General features: G+C 38.1%; 2 protein-coding genes across 5 annotated transcripts in view; both read left to right on the top strand.

Moving 5' to 3' along the window:
• Window positions 1-5,792, top strand: part of LOC111491726 (auxin response factor 19-like) — an 8,312-nt gene extending 2,520 nt beyond the window's left edge. Inside the window, exons 3-14 of the mRNA XM_023140728.1 lie at window positions 97-195; window positions 352-408; window positions 503-658; window positions 746-830; window positions 1,411-1,501; window positions 1,674-1,838; window positions 1,938-2,060; window positions 2,129-2,204; window positions 2,308-2,446; window positions 3,090-4,813; window positions 4,922-5,112; window positions 5,191-5,792. Of these exons, the coding sequence (XP_022996496.1) occupies window positions 97-195; window positions 352-408; window positions 503-658; window positions 746-830; window positions 1,411-1,501; window positions 1,674-1,838; window positions 1,938-2,060; window positions 2,129-2,204; window positions 2,308-2,446; window positions 3,090-4,813; window positions 4,922-5,112; window positions 5,191-5,326 (3,042 nt within the window). The 3' untranslated portion in view covers window positions 5,327-5,792. The remainder of the gene's footprint in view (window positions 1-96; window positions 196-351; window positions 409-502; window positions 659-745; window positions 831-1,410; window positions 1,502-1,673; window positions 1,839-1,937; window positions 2,061-2,128; window positions 2,205-2,307; window positions 2,447-3,089; window positions 4,814-4,921; window positions 5,113-5,190) is intronic.
• A 779-nt stretch (window positions 5,793-6,571) lies between these two features.
• Window positions 6,572-16,095, top strand: part of LOC111491727 (DExH-box ATP-dependent RNA helicase DExH10) — a 14,437-nt gene continuing 4,913 nt past the window's right edge. For all 4 annotated transcript variants that reach the window (XR_002719756.1, XR_002719757.1, XR_002719755.1 and 1 more), the window contains exons 1-11: window positions 6,572-7,886; window positions 9,245-9,559; window positions 9,686-9,790; window positions 9,922-9,990; window positions 13,112-13,279; window positions 13,357-13,428; window positions 13,515-13,631; window positions 14,149-14,358; window positions 14,495-14,653; window positions 15,369-15,458; window positions 15,550-15,642. Coding sequence is in view for 1 of the 4 variants with exons in the window: in XM_023140729.1 (XP_022996497.1) it covers window positions 6,843-7,886; window positions 9,245-9,559; window positions 9,686-9,790; window positions 9,922-9,990; window positions 13,112-13,279; window positions 13,357-13,428; window positions 13,515-13,631; window positions 14,149-14,358; window positions 14,495-14,653; window positions 15,369-15,458; window positions 15,550-15,642 (2,442 nt within the window). In the remaining 3 variants the exon portion in view is untranslated. The remainder of the gene's footprint in view (window positions 7,887-9,244; window positions 9,560-9,685; window positions 9,791-9,921; window positions 9,991-13,111; window positions 13,280-13,356; window positions 13,429-13,514; window positions 13,632-14,148; window positions 14,359-14,494; window positions 14,654-15,368; window positions 15,459-15,549; window positions 15,643-16,095) is intronic.

Below are 16,095 nucleotides of genomic sequence, written 5' to 3'. Positions count from 1 at the left end.
TTTTTTTTTTTTTTTTTTTTTTTTTTTTTTTTTTTTTTTTTTTAAATAGAAATCTTTTTTTTTTCTTTCTTTAATAAGTTAAAATTTTAATTTCAGGTTGCAGCATCCTTGAAGAAAGATGTGGATGGCCAAGTCCCAAACTACCCAAATCTTCCTTCCAAGTTACTATGTTTGCTTCATAATGTAACATTACATGTATGGTTCGTTCTGCTTTGTTTTAGAAATGTCGTTATTCTTACAAAAGTTGCGATATTACTCTTAATCTAGTAGAAGTTCTTTAGAATTTTCTACTCCGATGGAATATTTATAAAAGCTTAAGGATAATATTGTAACGTTTGAAAATATTTGTAGGCCGACCCGGAAACGGATGAAGTATATGCACAAATGACACTATTACCGGTTCCTTCTGTAAGTTCCTTACTCATGTTTCTTACAGGATGAAAGACAGGCTTCATTTGATATAGAAGAAGTAAATAACTAAAGATTTCATTTTACTATGCAGTTTGACAAGGATGCATTGTTGAGATCAGATCTAGCTCTGAAATCTAATAAGCCTCAGCCAGAGTTCTTCTGTAAAACGTTGACTGCAAGTGACACGAGCACTCATGGCGGGTTCTCCGTGCCACGCCGTGCTGCAGAGAAGATCTTCCCCCCTCTTGTGAGCTAATTTTGCTTATTCTCACCATGTTGTTTATCTACTTCTGTGTCAATTTCCAAATGTGATGTTCTTCTGCTTGCTTGCTAGGATTTCTCTATGCAACCACCTGCACAAGAGCTTGTTGCTAAGGATTTGCATGATAATGTATGGACTTTCCGTCACATATATCGAGGTATGTAACTATTGCTAGTCAGTTGGAAATATGTGTTCGGGCTTGTTATGTGAAAGTGTTCAAGTGTGAGATCCCACGTCGGTTGGAGAGGGGAACGAAACATTCTTTATAAGGGTATGGAAACCTCTCCCTAGTAAACGCGTTATGAAAACCTTGAGGGGAAGTCCGAAAGGGAAAACCCAAAGAGGGCAATATCTGCTAGCGGTGGGCTTGGGTTGTTACAAAAGGTATTAGAGCCATACACCGAGCGATGTGCCAGCAAGAATGCTGGACCTCAAAGAGGGGTGGAAAGGGGGGTCCCATATCGATTGGAGAGGGGAACGAGTGTCAGTGAGGACTCTGGGCCTCGAAGGGGGCTGAATTGTGAGATCCCACATTGGTTGGAGAGGGGAACGAAACATTCTCTACAAGGGTGTGGAAACCTCTCCCTAACAAACGCGTTATAAAAACCTTGAGGGGAAGCCCGAAAGGAAAATTCCTAACAAGACAATATCTGCTAGCGGTGGACTTGAGCTCTTTACATCAAGAATCGCTCTCTAACCACTAGTTTGCATTTTTGTTTTTGTTTTTCTCAATGCAGGACAACCAAAACGCCATTTACTAACAACTGGTTGGAGCTTGTTTGTTAGTGGAAAGAGACTTCTTGCTGGTGATTCAGTTTTGTTCATAAGGTGATGAGCCATGTCTTGGTATAAACTGGTCGTTAACATGTGTAGTTATTTGGCGGTTTGATCGATTAAGCCGATCAAACGAGAAAACGAACCTCCATGCTTGTTTAATAGTGAAGCAAATGTGGTATCAGAAAACCTGACCTATTCTTTTTATTCACTTGTCTTTAAGCAGAGATGAAAAGCAACAGCTTCTATTGGGCATCAGGCGAGCAAACAGGCAACCAACCAACTTATCATCATCAGTGTTGTCAACTGATAGTATGCATATTGGTATTCTTGCAGCAGCTGCCCATGCTGCTGCAAACAATAGCCCTTTCACCGTCTTCTACAACCCGAGGTTCGTGTCAGTTACTTCTTAACCTCTGTTTTTCCTAATTTGTAAACAACAATAAGTGCAAAGATAAACCTTTTGTTGGTGGTTCTTTATGAATTAAAGGGCAAGTCCTTCAGAATTTGTTGTTCCTCTTGCCAAATATTACAAGGCAGTGTCTGCTAACCAAATATCACTCGGTATGCGCTTCAGAATGATGTTTGAGACAGAAGAGTCTGGAACTAGAAGGTAAATCCAGTGATTTTGTTTCTCAAAATATGTTTCAGTTCTGAAAAAATCTCCTTTGTTTTTTGCAGGTATATGGGTACTATCACAGGTATAAGTGATCTTGATTCTGTCAGATGGAAGGGCTCACAATGGCGTAATCTACAGGTTCGGTAGTGGGATCGTTCCCCCGATATTTTTGTAGTTGAAAAATTGTTTTTGGCTAGCTATAGTTTGGGATGTTACTAAAGCATAGTGCATCCATTATTAGGTCGGGTGGGACGAGTCAACTGGAGGAGAACGACGAAATCGAGTCTCGATATGGGAGATCGAGCCAGTTATTGCTCCATTTTTCATTTGCCCCCCTCCTTTTTTGAGATCAAAACGTCCGAGGCAACCAGGAATGCCAGGTACAATAATTAGAGTTATTTTCAATTCTTAAGTCACGCCTTGAGTTGTGTCTATATGTATATGTTGAGGATTGTTGGGAGAGGAGTCCCACATCGACTAATTAAGGGTTTGATCATGGGTTTATAAGTAAGGAATACATCTCCATTGGTATGATGCCTTCTGAGGAGACCAAAAGCAAAGTCATGAGAGCTTATACTCAAAGTTGACAATATCAAATCATTGTGGAGGTTCGTGGTTCCTAACATGGTACCAAAGCCATGCCCTTAATTTAGCCATGTCAATAGAATCCTCAAATGTCGAACAAAAAAATTGTGAGCCTCGAAGGTGTAGTCAAAAGTGACTCAAGTGTCGAACAAAGTACAACAAAGGGTGTACTTTGTTCGAGGGCTCTAGAGAAGAAGTCGAGCCTCGATTAAGGGAAGGCTGTTCGAGGGCTCCATAGGCCTCAAGGGAGGCTCTATGGTGTAATTTGTTCAAGGGGAGGATTGTTGATGATTGTTAGGAGAGGAGTCCCACATCGGCTAATAGATTCAACCTTTCTGAAACTCAGTTCTTGTGTTTTCTCTTGCAATGAATACTTGCTGGATTTGAATTAGTTAATGTTGGAGAGGGAATGTAATGTACTTGTATTTTCACTTGCAGATGATGACTCCTCCGATTTAGATGGTATATGTAAAAGAACAATGTTTGGGGACGATTTTTGCATGAAAGATCCACAGGGATATCCAGGCCTAAACTTAGTTCAATGGATGAATATGCAAAACCCTTCACTTTCTAATGCAATGCAGCCAAGTTACATGCATTCATTTTCGGGGTCTATGCTTCCGAACCTTGGCGGAGTCGATATTTCTCGACAACTTGGCTTGTCGAACACACAAATTCCTCAATCAAACAACATACAGTTCAATGCACAAAGGCTTCTTTCTCAAGCTCAGCAGTTGGATCAGCTACCTAAACTACCGTCAAGTATGAACTCATTGGGGTCTGTTGTGCAGCCATCTCAGCAGTTGGATGATATGTCTCAGCAGACCCGTCCGAATTTGATTAACCAAAACGCGGTCTCGAGTCAGATTCAAGCTCAAATAATGCAGCAGCAGCAACCTCACACTAATGGGATCGTACTGCAGCAAAACCAGCAGCTTCAGAGAAGCCTCCCTCAGAATCAACCACAGACTATGAATCAGTCCTCGCTCCCGGAACCGATGATCCATCATTTGCAAATGTCGGATAATCAGGTTCCGATGCAGATGTTGCAGAAGCTTCAGCAGCAGCAGCAGCAATCACTTTTGGCTCAGCAGTCTGTTGTTCTTCAGCCTTCTCAACTACCGGAACAGTTGAGACAGTCGGTGGATGCGTCGTTTTCCCGGTCCATGTCGTCTAACCAAATGCTCGACATTCCTCAATCCACCCCAGCTGCAGTCCCTCCATCAAACGTGTCACCACAGCAGGCAGCGAAGAGCAATGGCACGACAAATAATCGTTTCTCAAATCAGCATTTGCAACCGAAACTTCCACAACTACATCAACCACCTCCATCTACTGTACTTTCTGATATGTCTAGACCAGTAGGACTCCCTCCTACTCAAACATACAATCAGCTCTCTGCAGCTACTAGCAGCGTAATAACCGGAGCAGCAGCGGCTGGCCAATCTGGAATCACTGATGACATACCATCTTGCTCCACGTCACCGTCCACGAACAACGGCCCGAGTTTGATTCAGCCAGTAAACAATGGAAGGGTTCATCGAAGCACGGGATTGGTTGAGGATGTTGCTCAATCTTCTGCTACAATATTCAGTACAAATACCTTGACTGCTGTTAAACCTTCACTGAATATTTCCAAGAATCAAAGCCATGCGATTTTCGCACAACAAACGTTCTTGAGTGGCGTCGTTTCGCAGACCGATTTCTTGGACACGTCTTCCTCAACGACCTCGGCTTGCCTTTCACAGAACGAGGCTCAGTTGCAGCAGAATAACGTGATGTCTTTCAACTCACAGCCAATGTTGTTTAGAGATAGTACTCAGGATTTGGAAGTACCAACCGATCTCCATAACATTCCGTATGGGACGAATGTCGATGGACCATTGGTAACGCAGTTAAACTCCGATCCTTTGTTAAACAAAGGCATTGGAGAGTTAGGGAAGGACTTCTCCAATAACTTTTCTTCTGGGGCTATGCTCACCACGTATGATGCACAGAAAGATCCTCAACAGGAAATTTCTTCCTCTATAGTTTCCCAGTCATTCGGTATTCCAGACATGACGTTTAATTCTATGGATTCAGCGATGAACGATAACGCGTTCTTGAATCGAAACCAATGGGCTCCTCCGCCTCCGTTCCAGCGTATGCGAACCTACACGAAGGTATGATATTACGCGTAAAATGTTGACCAAGTATTCCAAGTATTCCTACATTTCTCTTTTCTTTTGGTTCTTCATGTTCTTCAACTTGCTTGTTTCCAATTCTTGAAGGTTTACAAACGTGGAGCTGTTGGGAGATCAATTGATATCACCAGTTACACAGGTTACGACGAGCTTAAACAAGACCTTGCCCGTCGGTTCGGCATCGAGGGACAATTAGAGGACAGGCAAAAAATAGGCTGGAAACTCGTTTACGTCGATCATGAAAACGACGTTTTACTTGTAGGCGACGACCCGTGGGAGTAAGTATTTCATTTACTTCTTTTATACAAACATCTCTCGCAGTCGTTATCCTTACTCGAGTTCATTCAAAACTTCAGGGACTTCGTGAACTGCGTACGGAGCATCAAGATCCTCTCCCCACAGGAAGTCCAACAAATGAGCTTGGATGGCGATTTCGGGAACGGTGTCCTACTGAACCAAGCCTGCAGTAGCTCAGATGGTGGAAATGCTTAATAAACACACTACCTAAATGCTAACATTCCCTTCTTTTGGTAGCTGATTCTTATAATTTTTAGCTCAAAGTTGGTTCATAGCTCAGCAAGGCTATGATTTCCCAGCAATGGCGGAGATATATATAGCCAGCCCCAACACTCAGCAATGGGCTTTAGCCATTGTCTGGTTAAATTTTCTTGGACTTCTAAGCTTAGACAACTTCAAAAACAGAGTTGAGAAGACGTTGAAGTGGAGAGAAAAGTGAAGCTTCATCCAGGTTTCGAGTTGTCGTGTCGATATTATTTGCCAATGTGATTATAGTTTATGATATCGTCGCCATTGTTGTCACCGAGGTTGATATCATTTGCCACGCCATATTGTTATATTATTGTGATGATGCAGTTTAGGTAGCAAACGTATGAAACTTTGTATCCTTAGTTTTGCATGTAAAATAGAAAAGATGTGCAGATTTTCTTTCCCAGTCTAATGAGAATATGGGTTATATGTATTTTTCATTCAGGCGGCTCAGTTCTCAAGGAGGAACTTAGCAGACATCGACCACTCTTAAAAAATTCTTAAAAAATTCGACTGGACGGATTGTAGGGTCCATCTCTCCTAAACTTTTCTCGGTCTTCAGCTCGAGCTGTATGAGGCAGAAACTCGTCTCAAATTTCAGTTCATTTTATTTTTAAAATTAGTATTTCAAAGGTTTTTTTTTTTTTTTTTTATAAAAAAAATTGGTTAAATAATAAAAAATAATTTTTATATAAAAAAATGCACTATATAATATATGTTTTTAAAATATTAAATTTAAGGGGGAAGCTGAAATTAAATATTTAGAATTGGACTAAAAATTGCATTTTTACATTAATATTACTATGATTTTCCAACTTAAAAATTTTAATTTTTTTTTATCAACATTGATAAAAACACTTTCTATCTCTAAAGAAAAACACAACTTAAAACTCTCAAATTTAAAAATATCCTATTTTTTTACCGAAATAAATAAATAAAAATTCGCGTATAAATTTTAATAGGGTAAGAATTTATTTAAATTTACATAAAAATTCAAATATTCAAAGAATAAAATAAAAAATGTAATATTTTGAGATTTAGTGAATAAAAAAAGTTATTTTAAAATTTTTAAAAATTAAAATTAAAAAATATTTTTCGATGATATATGGGTTAACTAGAAGAGGTTCGGGGTAGGTTAACCTACGGTGTAAACTTTCCAATTTTCTTCAAATCCCTAAACCTATTTTAAATAAGTTAGCCAAATATCCCAAAATGTCAAAAACACTTCTGCAGTTTGAACCGTCGCCGGCTATTCTCTTCCGCCGCCGCTGCTGTTGCTCAGAATCACTTCATTTTCGGCCTTCTTCTTCGTTTCATTCACCTTCTGCTCACACTCGTCACTTCCAAGCAATCTACTCTCTCTTCTTCACCTTTTTCCCTCGTATTTGTCTGTTAACAACACTCCTCTTCCCCGTTTCCACTTGCGATTAAAGGAAATTGCAGTTGCTCTAATCGTTTTACAATGGAAGAATCTCCCACACTTGGAAAGCGGAAAGAACTTGAAGAAGAATCAGCTGTCGTAGAAACTGGCAACAACCAAGAAACGAACTCCAATAAGCGACCTAAAGAATCGAAAAACCTAGAAGATGTGAAGGCAACTCCGACTCAGGAAACTGTCTCCAACCGACGCAGTTTGACGCGGACTTGTGTTCATGAAGTTGCGGTCCCGGCTGGGTACACTTCTACCAAGGACGAGTCGCTTCATGGAACCCTATCGAATCCGGTTTTCAATGGTACAATGGCGAAAACGTACCCGTTTACACTCGACCCGTTTCAGCAGGTATCGGTTTCTTGCTTAGAACGGAATGAATCTATTTTGGTTTCTGCTCATACTTCAGCTGGAAAAACTGCGGTTGCTGAATATGCCATTGCTATGGCTTTTAGAGATAAGCAGAGGGTTATATATACTTCTCCACTCAAGGCTTTGAGTAATCAGAAGTATAGGGAATTGAGTCAAGAGTTTAAAGACGTGGGACTGATGACTGGGGATGTGACTCTTTCGCCTAATGCTAGTTGTTTAGTTATGACGACGGAGATACTTAGGGGGATGCTTTACAGGGGTTCGGAAGTTTTGAAGGAAGTAGCATGGGTAATTTTTGATGAAATTCACTATATGAGAGATCGGGAAAGAGGTGTTGTTTGGGAAGAGAGTATAATATTTTTACCACCGGCTATCAAAATGGTCTTCCTTTCTGCAACAATGTCCAATGCCACGGAGTTTGCTGAGTGGATATGTAATATACACAAGCAGCCTTGTCATGTGGTGTACACTGATTTTCGACCAACTCCCTTGCAACATTATGTTTTTCCCGTGGGTGGCAATGGGTTGTATCTCGTGGTTGATGAAGACGAACAGTTCAGGGAGGATAATTTTATGAAGCTGCTGGACACATTTGCTAAACAAAAACAGATTGCTGGCCACAGGACTTTAAATGGGAAATCTAGTGGGAGAATAGCTAAAGGTGGCAGTGGTTCCGGAGGTTCGGACATTTATAAAATTGTTAAGGTTTGTTCATCATCTTTTGTTCTGTTTTTGTTTAATGTCTTTTATTTCGTTTTCTTTTCCATGTTCTTGTGATAAGAAACGAGAATAAAAATTGTTAAATAGAGAAAAGAGGAAAGCCACAACCGAACTAATGAAAGTTGTAGAAAAGCCTTCTATACGGTACAAGTATCCGTGATGCTATAATTACTTAAGAAGTCCTCAAGTTTCCCTAAAACTAAGAGGCTGATTTCAAAAAAAAAAAAAAAAACATACGATTTACTAGATTATGAAAAGATTGGGTTTGTGTACATTTGTTTGGCTTTATAGACAAACGAGTTACAAAAATTTCATTGATAATATGCAATTTACAAAAGGGAGAAATTCCATCAAAAGGAAGTTGCAAAAAACTTCTCTAGTTGGATAAAAGAGAGTTTACACTACTATTGATAAATGAAGGGATGTGTTTATACCAATATAAAGCAAGGAATAGAACAATCACTAATGCTCCGTTTGATAACCAAGCTCATAAACAATACTTTTACCTATTAGTTTCTTTGTTTTGTTATTTACTTTTTAGGAGTATTTTTTGAAAACTAAACCTAGTAGTTTTTAAAAACTTAGGTCCTTTGGAATTTGACTAAAAATTCAAATGTTTAGTTAAGAAAGATGAAAACAATGGAAAAGAAGTCATAAGAAACCAACACAATTTGCAAAAACCCAAAACTAAAAACTGTCAAACGAGACCTAAACTTTTGATCTAAAAAAGTGCAACTTCTTTGGGGCGAAATCTCCATGGTGTCTCTCTATTCTCCCTTTCATCAGCCCACCCATCATCTACGCCAACCTCCCTTGTTCCTATACTCTTGCCTTGACAAGGGAACTTTCGGGAAGCTCTCTTTGGAACCTTCAGTTGGTCCACTCTGTCTAACAACATCTAGGGCGCACACTCTCATTTTGGAGGGGTATCCATTCAAAAAGAAAGTCAAGATATTGTGGCTCACTTCATTTAAGATTTTTGTCATCCTTAGAAAAGAAATAGTAGAGTGATTTGAAGTAAAGAGATTTTTCTTTTCCTTTTTGGGAAGAAGCTTATTTTTGTTGCAGCCACTCGATGCAAAAGTCCACCTAGTAATTAATCGGTCTCTTCTTCTTAATGAGCTGGAAGACCATTTTTAACTTCCCTAGTTAAGGTTCTCCCTATGTTATACCTCTCATTTAATCATTATTTCTCCTTACTATGATTCTAGTATCACACAATTTTAGCATGCTTGAAGAACTTCTCATAATCTCTATTGGCAAGGACTTGGCTATTTTTCTTATTGAGAATTTTTCTTTTAGATAATGTTTTGTGCTTTAAATGGTGTGCTTTCTTGTATCAGATGATTATGGAACGGAATTTCCAACCAGTTATTGTCTTCAGTTTCAGTAGAAGAGAATGTGAACAACATGCAATGTCCATGTCCAAACTTGACTTTAACACTGATGAAGAAAAGGACACGGTGGAACATGTTTTCAGAAATGCGATTCTCTGCTTGAATGAGGAAGACAGAGAGCTACCTGCAATTGAGCTAATGTTACCTCTTCTCCAGAGAGGAATTGCTGTTCATCATTCTGGGCTTCTTCCTGTAATTAAAGAATTAGTAGAGCTCCTTTTCCAGGAAGGTCTTGTTAAGGCCCTTTTTGCCACAGAAACTGTAAGATACCTACCCATCACCTGATTGTTTGTGCTTGTTTTAGATGCTTTTTATTGCCAATTGAGATCTTGCCTTTTGAGCTTCTGTGCTGATCAGTAGTGCTGGTTCTTCTTTTCTTTGTGACAGTTTGCCATGGGTTTGAACATGCCAGCAAAAACAGTTGTCTTCACTGCCTTTAAAAAGTGGGATGGTGATAGTCACCGATTTATTGGATCTGGTGAGTACATTCAGGTGAGTGAAGGCCCTATTTGTGCCCATAATTTTTTATTTATTTATTTATTATTTTATCGTTTATTTTAAATTTTAGTACACACTTTTATCTTAGTGGAGAAAAATTTGACTTCTGCAAATTTTGCATGCAGATGAGTGGAAGGGCTGGACGTCGTGGAAAAGATGACAGGGGTATATGCATTATAATGATTGATGAGCAGGTAATACTGCTGCTAGTCATAATCTTGATGTGATGTGAATTTCTACTCATTTCTTTCTAATGTTGAAGTTTATTCTTATTTTTTGATTACTTAATTTGATTGATGCTGTTAGATTTTTTTTTTTTTTTTTGTATTCACTATTTTGATATTGTTGGCTCCATTTTTTCAAATAACAGGGAAATATATATTCTCAAAATGAAATGAAGAACACTTTAGGGGTTGGGGTTGAACCCTAGTTGTAAAAGTCTACAAAAGAAAAAGGACAAAAGTGAGAGTGGACAAAATAAATGATGTGTTCGTTGTTTAGGATTTTATTTTCTTAATTGAACCCATTCTTAGTAGGGATTGAATTCACTTATTTGGGCGCATGGTAGGGATTTTTTTGTCCTCCTACTTTGGGTCTTCTCCTTGGACATTCTCCTAGAGAATTGTGTGAGGTTCCCTTCTTGGAAAAGTTGTTTCTTTTCTCCCTACTTATTTTATGTCCCACTCTAGAGTCTCAAGTTTGATTGTAAAAGGGGCAGAGGGCACTATTTTGAAGGGTTTTCTGGTTGGGAAGAATAAGACAAGCCTTTACCACCTTCGGTTTGCCGATGACACAATCTTTTTTGTTTTGAAATAATGGATTCCTTTGTTAATCTAAATCAAATTTTAGTGTTTTTTGAAGTCATCTCAGGCCTAAGGATTAATAGAGGCAAGTGTCAAACGTTTGAGATTGTGACTCATTCAAGCTTAGTAGATGGGCATCCTGGGTGGGGACTGAGGTGGGTGCTTTGCACTCCGCCTATCTTAGTTTTCCCTTTGGACCCAAGGAGCATCTTGTTTTGGGACTTGGTTATTGGTAAGATTCGCAAGAGTCTTGCCTTTTGGAAAAAAACTTCTCAGTAGTGGAAAGACTTGCCCTCATTCAGTCAAGCTTTAAGTTGCATACCTACCTACTTCATATCCTTGTTTAAAGCCACTATCTAAATCTTCTCCTTTACCAATCGGGAAACGGGTGTCTTGGCTCTCTTATCTTTGTTGGGTGATTTTCACTTTAGGCTTGACATGGTGGATATTCGCCTTTAGTCTCCCAGCCCTTGCAAAAGATCTTCTCATTCTTTCTTCAATTGCTTGACCAATTCCTCCCCTACTAATGCATATATCTTCACCTCAGCGTGGAAGATAAAAACTCCAATGGATGTGAAGTTCTTTGTGGGACAGGGTTTGCATGGACGGGTTAACACCTTGGATCGGATTTCAGTTATGTCTTCCATTGCCAGTTTATCAATCATTCTATCGAATTGTACTTTTGTTAGTCCCTACACATTAGCAATTTGCTCTGTCTGTAAAGGATTCATATCACACTGGTTTTGTTGTTGCGCGAAGTTTGAAAACGTGGTCCAATGAAAATCATCTTTATGCACACAAAGACAGCATATTGAAGGGGAAACTGCCCAGTTTGCGAGCTTCTTCTGCCTTTTTTTCTTGATTATTTAATATTCTGTATGCCATTGAAAAACTTTAACCTTCATCAGTAGTTGAACTTCAATATCAAAGCCATTCGTGGGTAAATCAATCTCTTGATTTGGATAGCTTCAGAAAAGTAGACTTACCTTAGTAAAGACCTAAGGGGTCTAACTTCCATTTATTACCATCTTTTTCATTGCCCAAAACATTGGAGTTCAATCAATTCTAGGTTTTGTTGGATTCATTCTTGCACGGTTTCATGTTGTGACTAATTTGGTTCACGCAAACAAATCTTTTTGATATGAAGCCATTTCATTGAGACAGTGAAATGTAGAAGAAATGAAACCAATATTGATCGGTTCTAATTGATTTTGAAGGAGAACAAAAGGAGGAAGACTTACCAAAGATTTTGTTCATTAGCAAAATCTAGAAATATTTCCTCTCCTTATCGAGTATCCTAGTGTCAGTTAGGAAATCTCTGGAGAAAAGCATGAGAGACTTTCTTTGGGAGGGGCTTGGAGAAGGTAAAGGGCCACTTTTGAATTGGAGTGTGATGATGAAGTGTGTGGAGCTCGGGGGTTAGACATTGGTAATCATAGGGTGTGAATGAAGCCTTTTTGGCTAAGTGGCTTTGACGTTTCTCCCAAGAACCTAATTCCCTTTAGCACAAGGTTTTTATGAGCAATATTAATCTGCACCCTTTTGAGTGGATCTCAAGTGGGGATTCGGAGGGCACTTCCCGACACTTGAGGAAAGCTATTTCTAAGTGTTTTCGTTTGTTTTTTTTACCTATGTTCAATATGTGGTGGCGGATGAGGTGAATGCTTACTTTTGGGAGGACATCTGGTTGGGTGATAGCCCCTTTGCTCTCTATTCTCTTATTTATACCATTTGTCTTCCATGAGGTTTCATTCAGTGGCTTCTATTCTTTCCTCCTCGAGGGACTTTTCCTCCTCTCTTGACCTTGGGGTTTTTCGGCCATTATTTGATAAGGAAACTTGAGATATTATGATGTTTTTATCTTTATTTGGAGATCTTTTTTATTTTTTTAGGGAGGACATATCTTTGTTCTTGGATTACTAATCCTTCTCAGGGTTACACTTGCATATCCTTTTTTGTTTGGTTAACCCTTCCTCGTCCTACGTTTCTATTATTTCCTTGTTGTGGAAGATTAAAAATTCCCAAGAACGTTATATTTTTTATCTGAGAAGTTCTTCATCATAGAGTTAACACCATGGATCAAATTATTATTATTTTTTTTTTTATAAGAACCATGGATCAAATTATGGGAAGGCATCCTTGCTGATTGATCTGCGGTGGTGCATCCTTTAGAAAGGAGTAGTATTGTGGTCTCGTGATTATACTTCACTGATCTGGTACCATTTAATTTAGACCTTCAGACCTTGAGTTTTTTTGTAAAAAGCTTTTTTTTTTGGTAGGTCGCTGACAGTTGTTATTTTCTTTGTGGTCTTTGGGGGAGAGGAACAAGAGAGTGTATAGAGGCGTGGAACTCATTGTTATCATTTTTTTTGTTAATCAGTGGCCCTCAGTGGCCCTTGTGTCGGTCGAGTGCTGTTTTTAGTGCAGCCTCGTCTTTTGTTCACTAGTTCTTCTTAATGAAAGACGTTTTCTTACTAGAAAATAAAGCATTGACTGCTTTACTTTTTTCCAGGTGGAGATGGGAACAATTAAAGATATGATTTTGGGCAAACCCGCTCCTCTTGTTAGTACTTTTAGACTGAGCTACTACTCAATTTTAAATTTAATGAGCCGGGCTGAAGGCCAATTTACAGCTGAGCATGTTATTAGACACTCATTTCATCAGTTTCAGCACGAGAAGGTTGTGGTTAAATCCTTTCTATTTGAATTAGCATAATGGGATATTGAAAAAGTACTTCCTAATAATCTCATTTTTAGGCATTGCCTGATATTGGGAAAAGAGTGTCGAAGTTAGAGGAGGAAGCTGCCACACTTGATGCTTCAGGAGAGGCAAGTTTTGTCCTATTTATTTTTATGTAGTTGTTAATATTTTGATCGTTTACTAGAATTTTAACTATTATGCTTTATCCATTTAGGCTGAAGTTGCTGAATACCACAAGTTAAAGCTTGATATAGCACAACTTGAGAAGAAGATGATGTCTGAAATAACAAGGCCGGAAAGAGTTCTCTATTTTCTTCTTCCTGGTCGGTTGGTATGTACTCGGGGTGTAGGAAATTCATTTATAAGAGGTGTTGATAAGCCATCTTGCCTAAACCTAATGTCCGCTTCACAATCCAAATCAGTAAAGATGAGGCAAATGATTGAAGAACTATTTTGTATGCAAAATTTGATTTTCAAGCATAAATTTTTATAGCACCCCTTGGTGAATGGTCTCTAAGTACCACCTACCAGAGGTCGCATATTTGAATTTTCATGTAAGCATAATATGAAAAACCCTTAATGTCTCCAGGGTCTGAGTACATGGATTCTCTTAAGAAAAAAAAAAAAGAATTATATGTGTCTAATACCAATCTATTTTATCATCTTTTAAATGAATGTATTTGATTGTTAGTGAAAATGAACAACCTTTTTTTGTTTAAGATTTAATAGAAAATAATTATGCATGCTAAAATCTTTTGATATTACTTTTGCGTTTTTAATCTATTTCATTTGATGCCACTGTTACCCGTACTTGGCAACTTGGTTAGATTGGTTATTCTGAATTGCAGGTTAAGGTAAGAGAAGGGGGGACAGACTGGGGTTGGGGAGTTGTAGTTAACGTTGTTAAAAAGCCCTCAGCTGGGTTAGGCATCTTGCCTTCACGTGGTGGTGCTTATATAGTGGATACCTTACTCCAATGCTCTCCTTGTCTAAGCGAGAATAGTTCACGACCAAAACCTTGTCCACCCCGTCCTGGAGAAAAGGGTGAAATGCACGTGGTTAGTTTTTCATGTTTAAGCTGGGGCTTCTTATATCTTGATTTTAATTTTGTAAATCCTTTTTTGATCTTATTATTTTGGTGTGATAGTGGTCCATTTAAAATGTAAGATGTCATCGTTGTTATTATGTTTTCAGGTTCCAGTTCAGCTGCCTCTTATTTCAGCCTTGAGCAAACTCAGAATCTCTATTCCTTCTGATCTCAGACCCGTGGAAGCAAGGGAAAGCATACTGCTTGCATTGGAAGAACTGGGAACTCGTTTTCCACAGGGTTTTCCAAAATTGAATCCAGTTAAGGTAAAAATTAGCTGCTTACTTATATTTGAATAATTGTATGTTATATCTTTCATGAAAGTGTTAACGAATCAAGACTTTTTACAGTATAAACTCGTTTCTCTATATATGTTTTTGATGAGGAACAAGAGTTTTGTTCAGTATAATGAAAATTACAAATCCTCCAAAGGATTACAAAAAATCTTATTGGAAGTAACAACCATAGGGGGAGGAAGAACTCTTTGAACGAAGAGAAGCATATCTTTTCAATACTTCAAGTTTTCTACCTCATTGCATACTTGAGATTAATTGGCGACGTCTCTGCATCATGACTTCCTTTTTTGTTTTTGCCAATGAAGCAGATTAGTTAAGATACAGGATTATGCTCTGTTTTAATTTAGGGGATGCATATTAATTATTGAAGAATAATCAAACGAAGCAACCAGTTTGCATCTAGAATGAATCCTCAGTGCCAGCTGATCAACTTAAGGGCTTTTTTTCTTTCCATTTAATTTTTTAAGTAGCATACAGAAACAGTGTCCTATTTAAAGACAAACATAAAACTTTGTCACCCTTTTAATAATTTTAGAAATAAGTAATTGAGTTTTCTTTGCATGTCAATTGAACTTGTAGTCCTCTTTTCTTTTTCTTTATAAATTTTATGCATTATGTGTACTTAAAGACATATTCGAGAGAAAAACTGTACTGGCAATTCAATGTTCTTTTGGCTCGTTCTCAGGACATGAGTATTGAAGATCCAGAAATTGTTGAGTTGGTGAAGCAGATTGAGGAACTTGAGCGGAAATTATATGCTCATCCTCTGCATAAGGTATATAAAAAAAGGTTTTTTCTTTTATTGTGGAGTACTTGCATAAAATCTTCTTTAAAGAGTTTCATGGTTGCCCCATTGATTACTGCAGTCACATGAAGTGGACCAGATTAAATGTTTTCAGAGGAAAGCGGAGGTTAATCATGAAATTCAAATATTAAAGACCAAAATGCGCGATTCCCAGGTATAGTTGACGTTTCTTTAACTTTCCATGATTTAATTACCTCTTATCTTGTTTCATAAGTACAATAGGATGCCTTTGTAATTGCTTCGTTTGACACAAAGTGTAACCAGGTACTTAGATGCCTTCCGACTAGGATTTACCTTTATGCTTTGTTTGAGTCGCATGGATTTTGTCTAAAATTTATTTTTTAATATTTTCTTTTGTTAAAGTGGTCAAATTTTAGGCATTGCGCTTCTTTTTCCTGTAACTCCATTTACAGATTAAGAAAAAAGTTAAAATAGGAAGAAATGTAAATTGTTTGTTTTCCCTTGCATAATTTTGTTAATCAATTTGCAAAAGCATCATACGGAGAAGCACACACAAAAAGTATTGAACATGCTCATCAGATCTGTGTACCTGGCTTTGAACAACTTTTTTTTTCTTTTTTCTTTTTTTTTTTTTTTTTTTTTTTTT

The sequence above is a fragment of the Cucurbita maxima genome, unplaced genomic scaffold (genome assembly GCF_002738345.1).
Source record: "Cucurbita maxima cultivar Rimu unplaced genomic scaffold, Cmax_1.0 Cma_Scf00017, whole genome shotgun sequence".
Classification (NCBI taxonomy): Eukaryota; Viridiplantae; Streptophyta; class Magnoliopsida; order Cucurbitales; family Cucurbitaceae; genus Cucurbita; species Cucurbita maxima.
The sequence above is the reverse complement of the archived record's forward strand: the minus strand, read 5'-3'. Positions and strand labels throughout refer to the sequence as shown.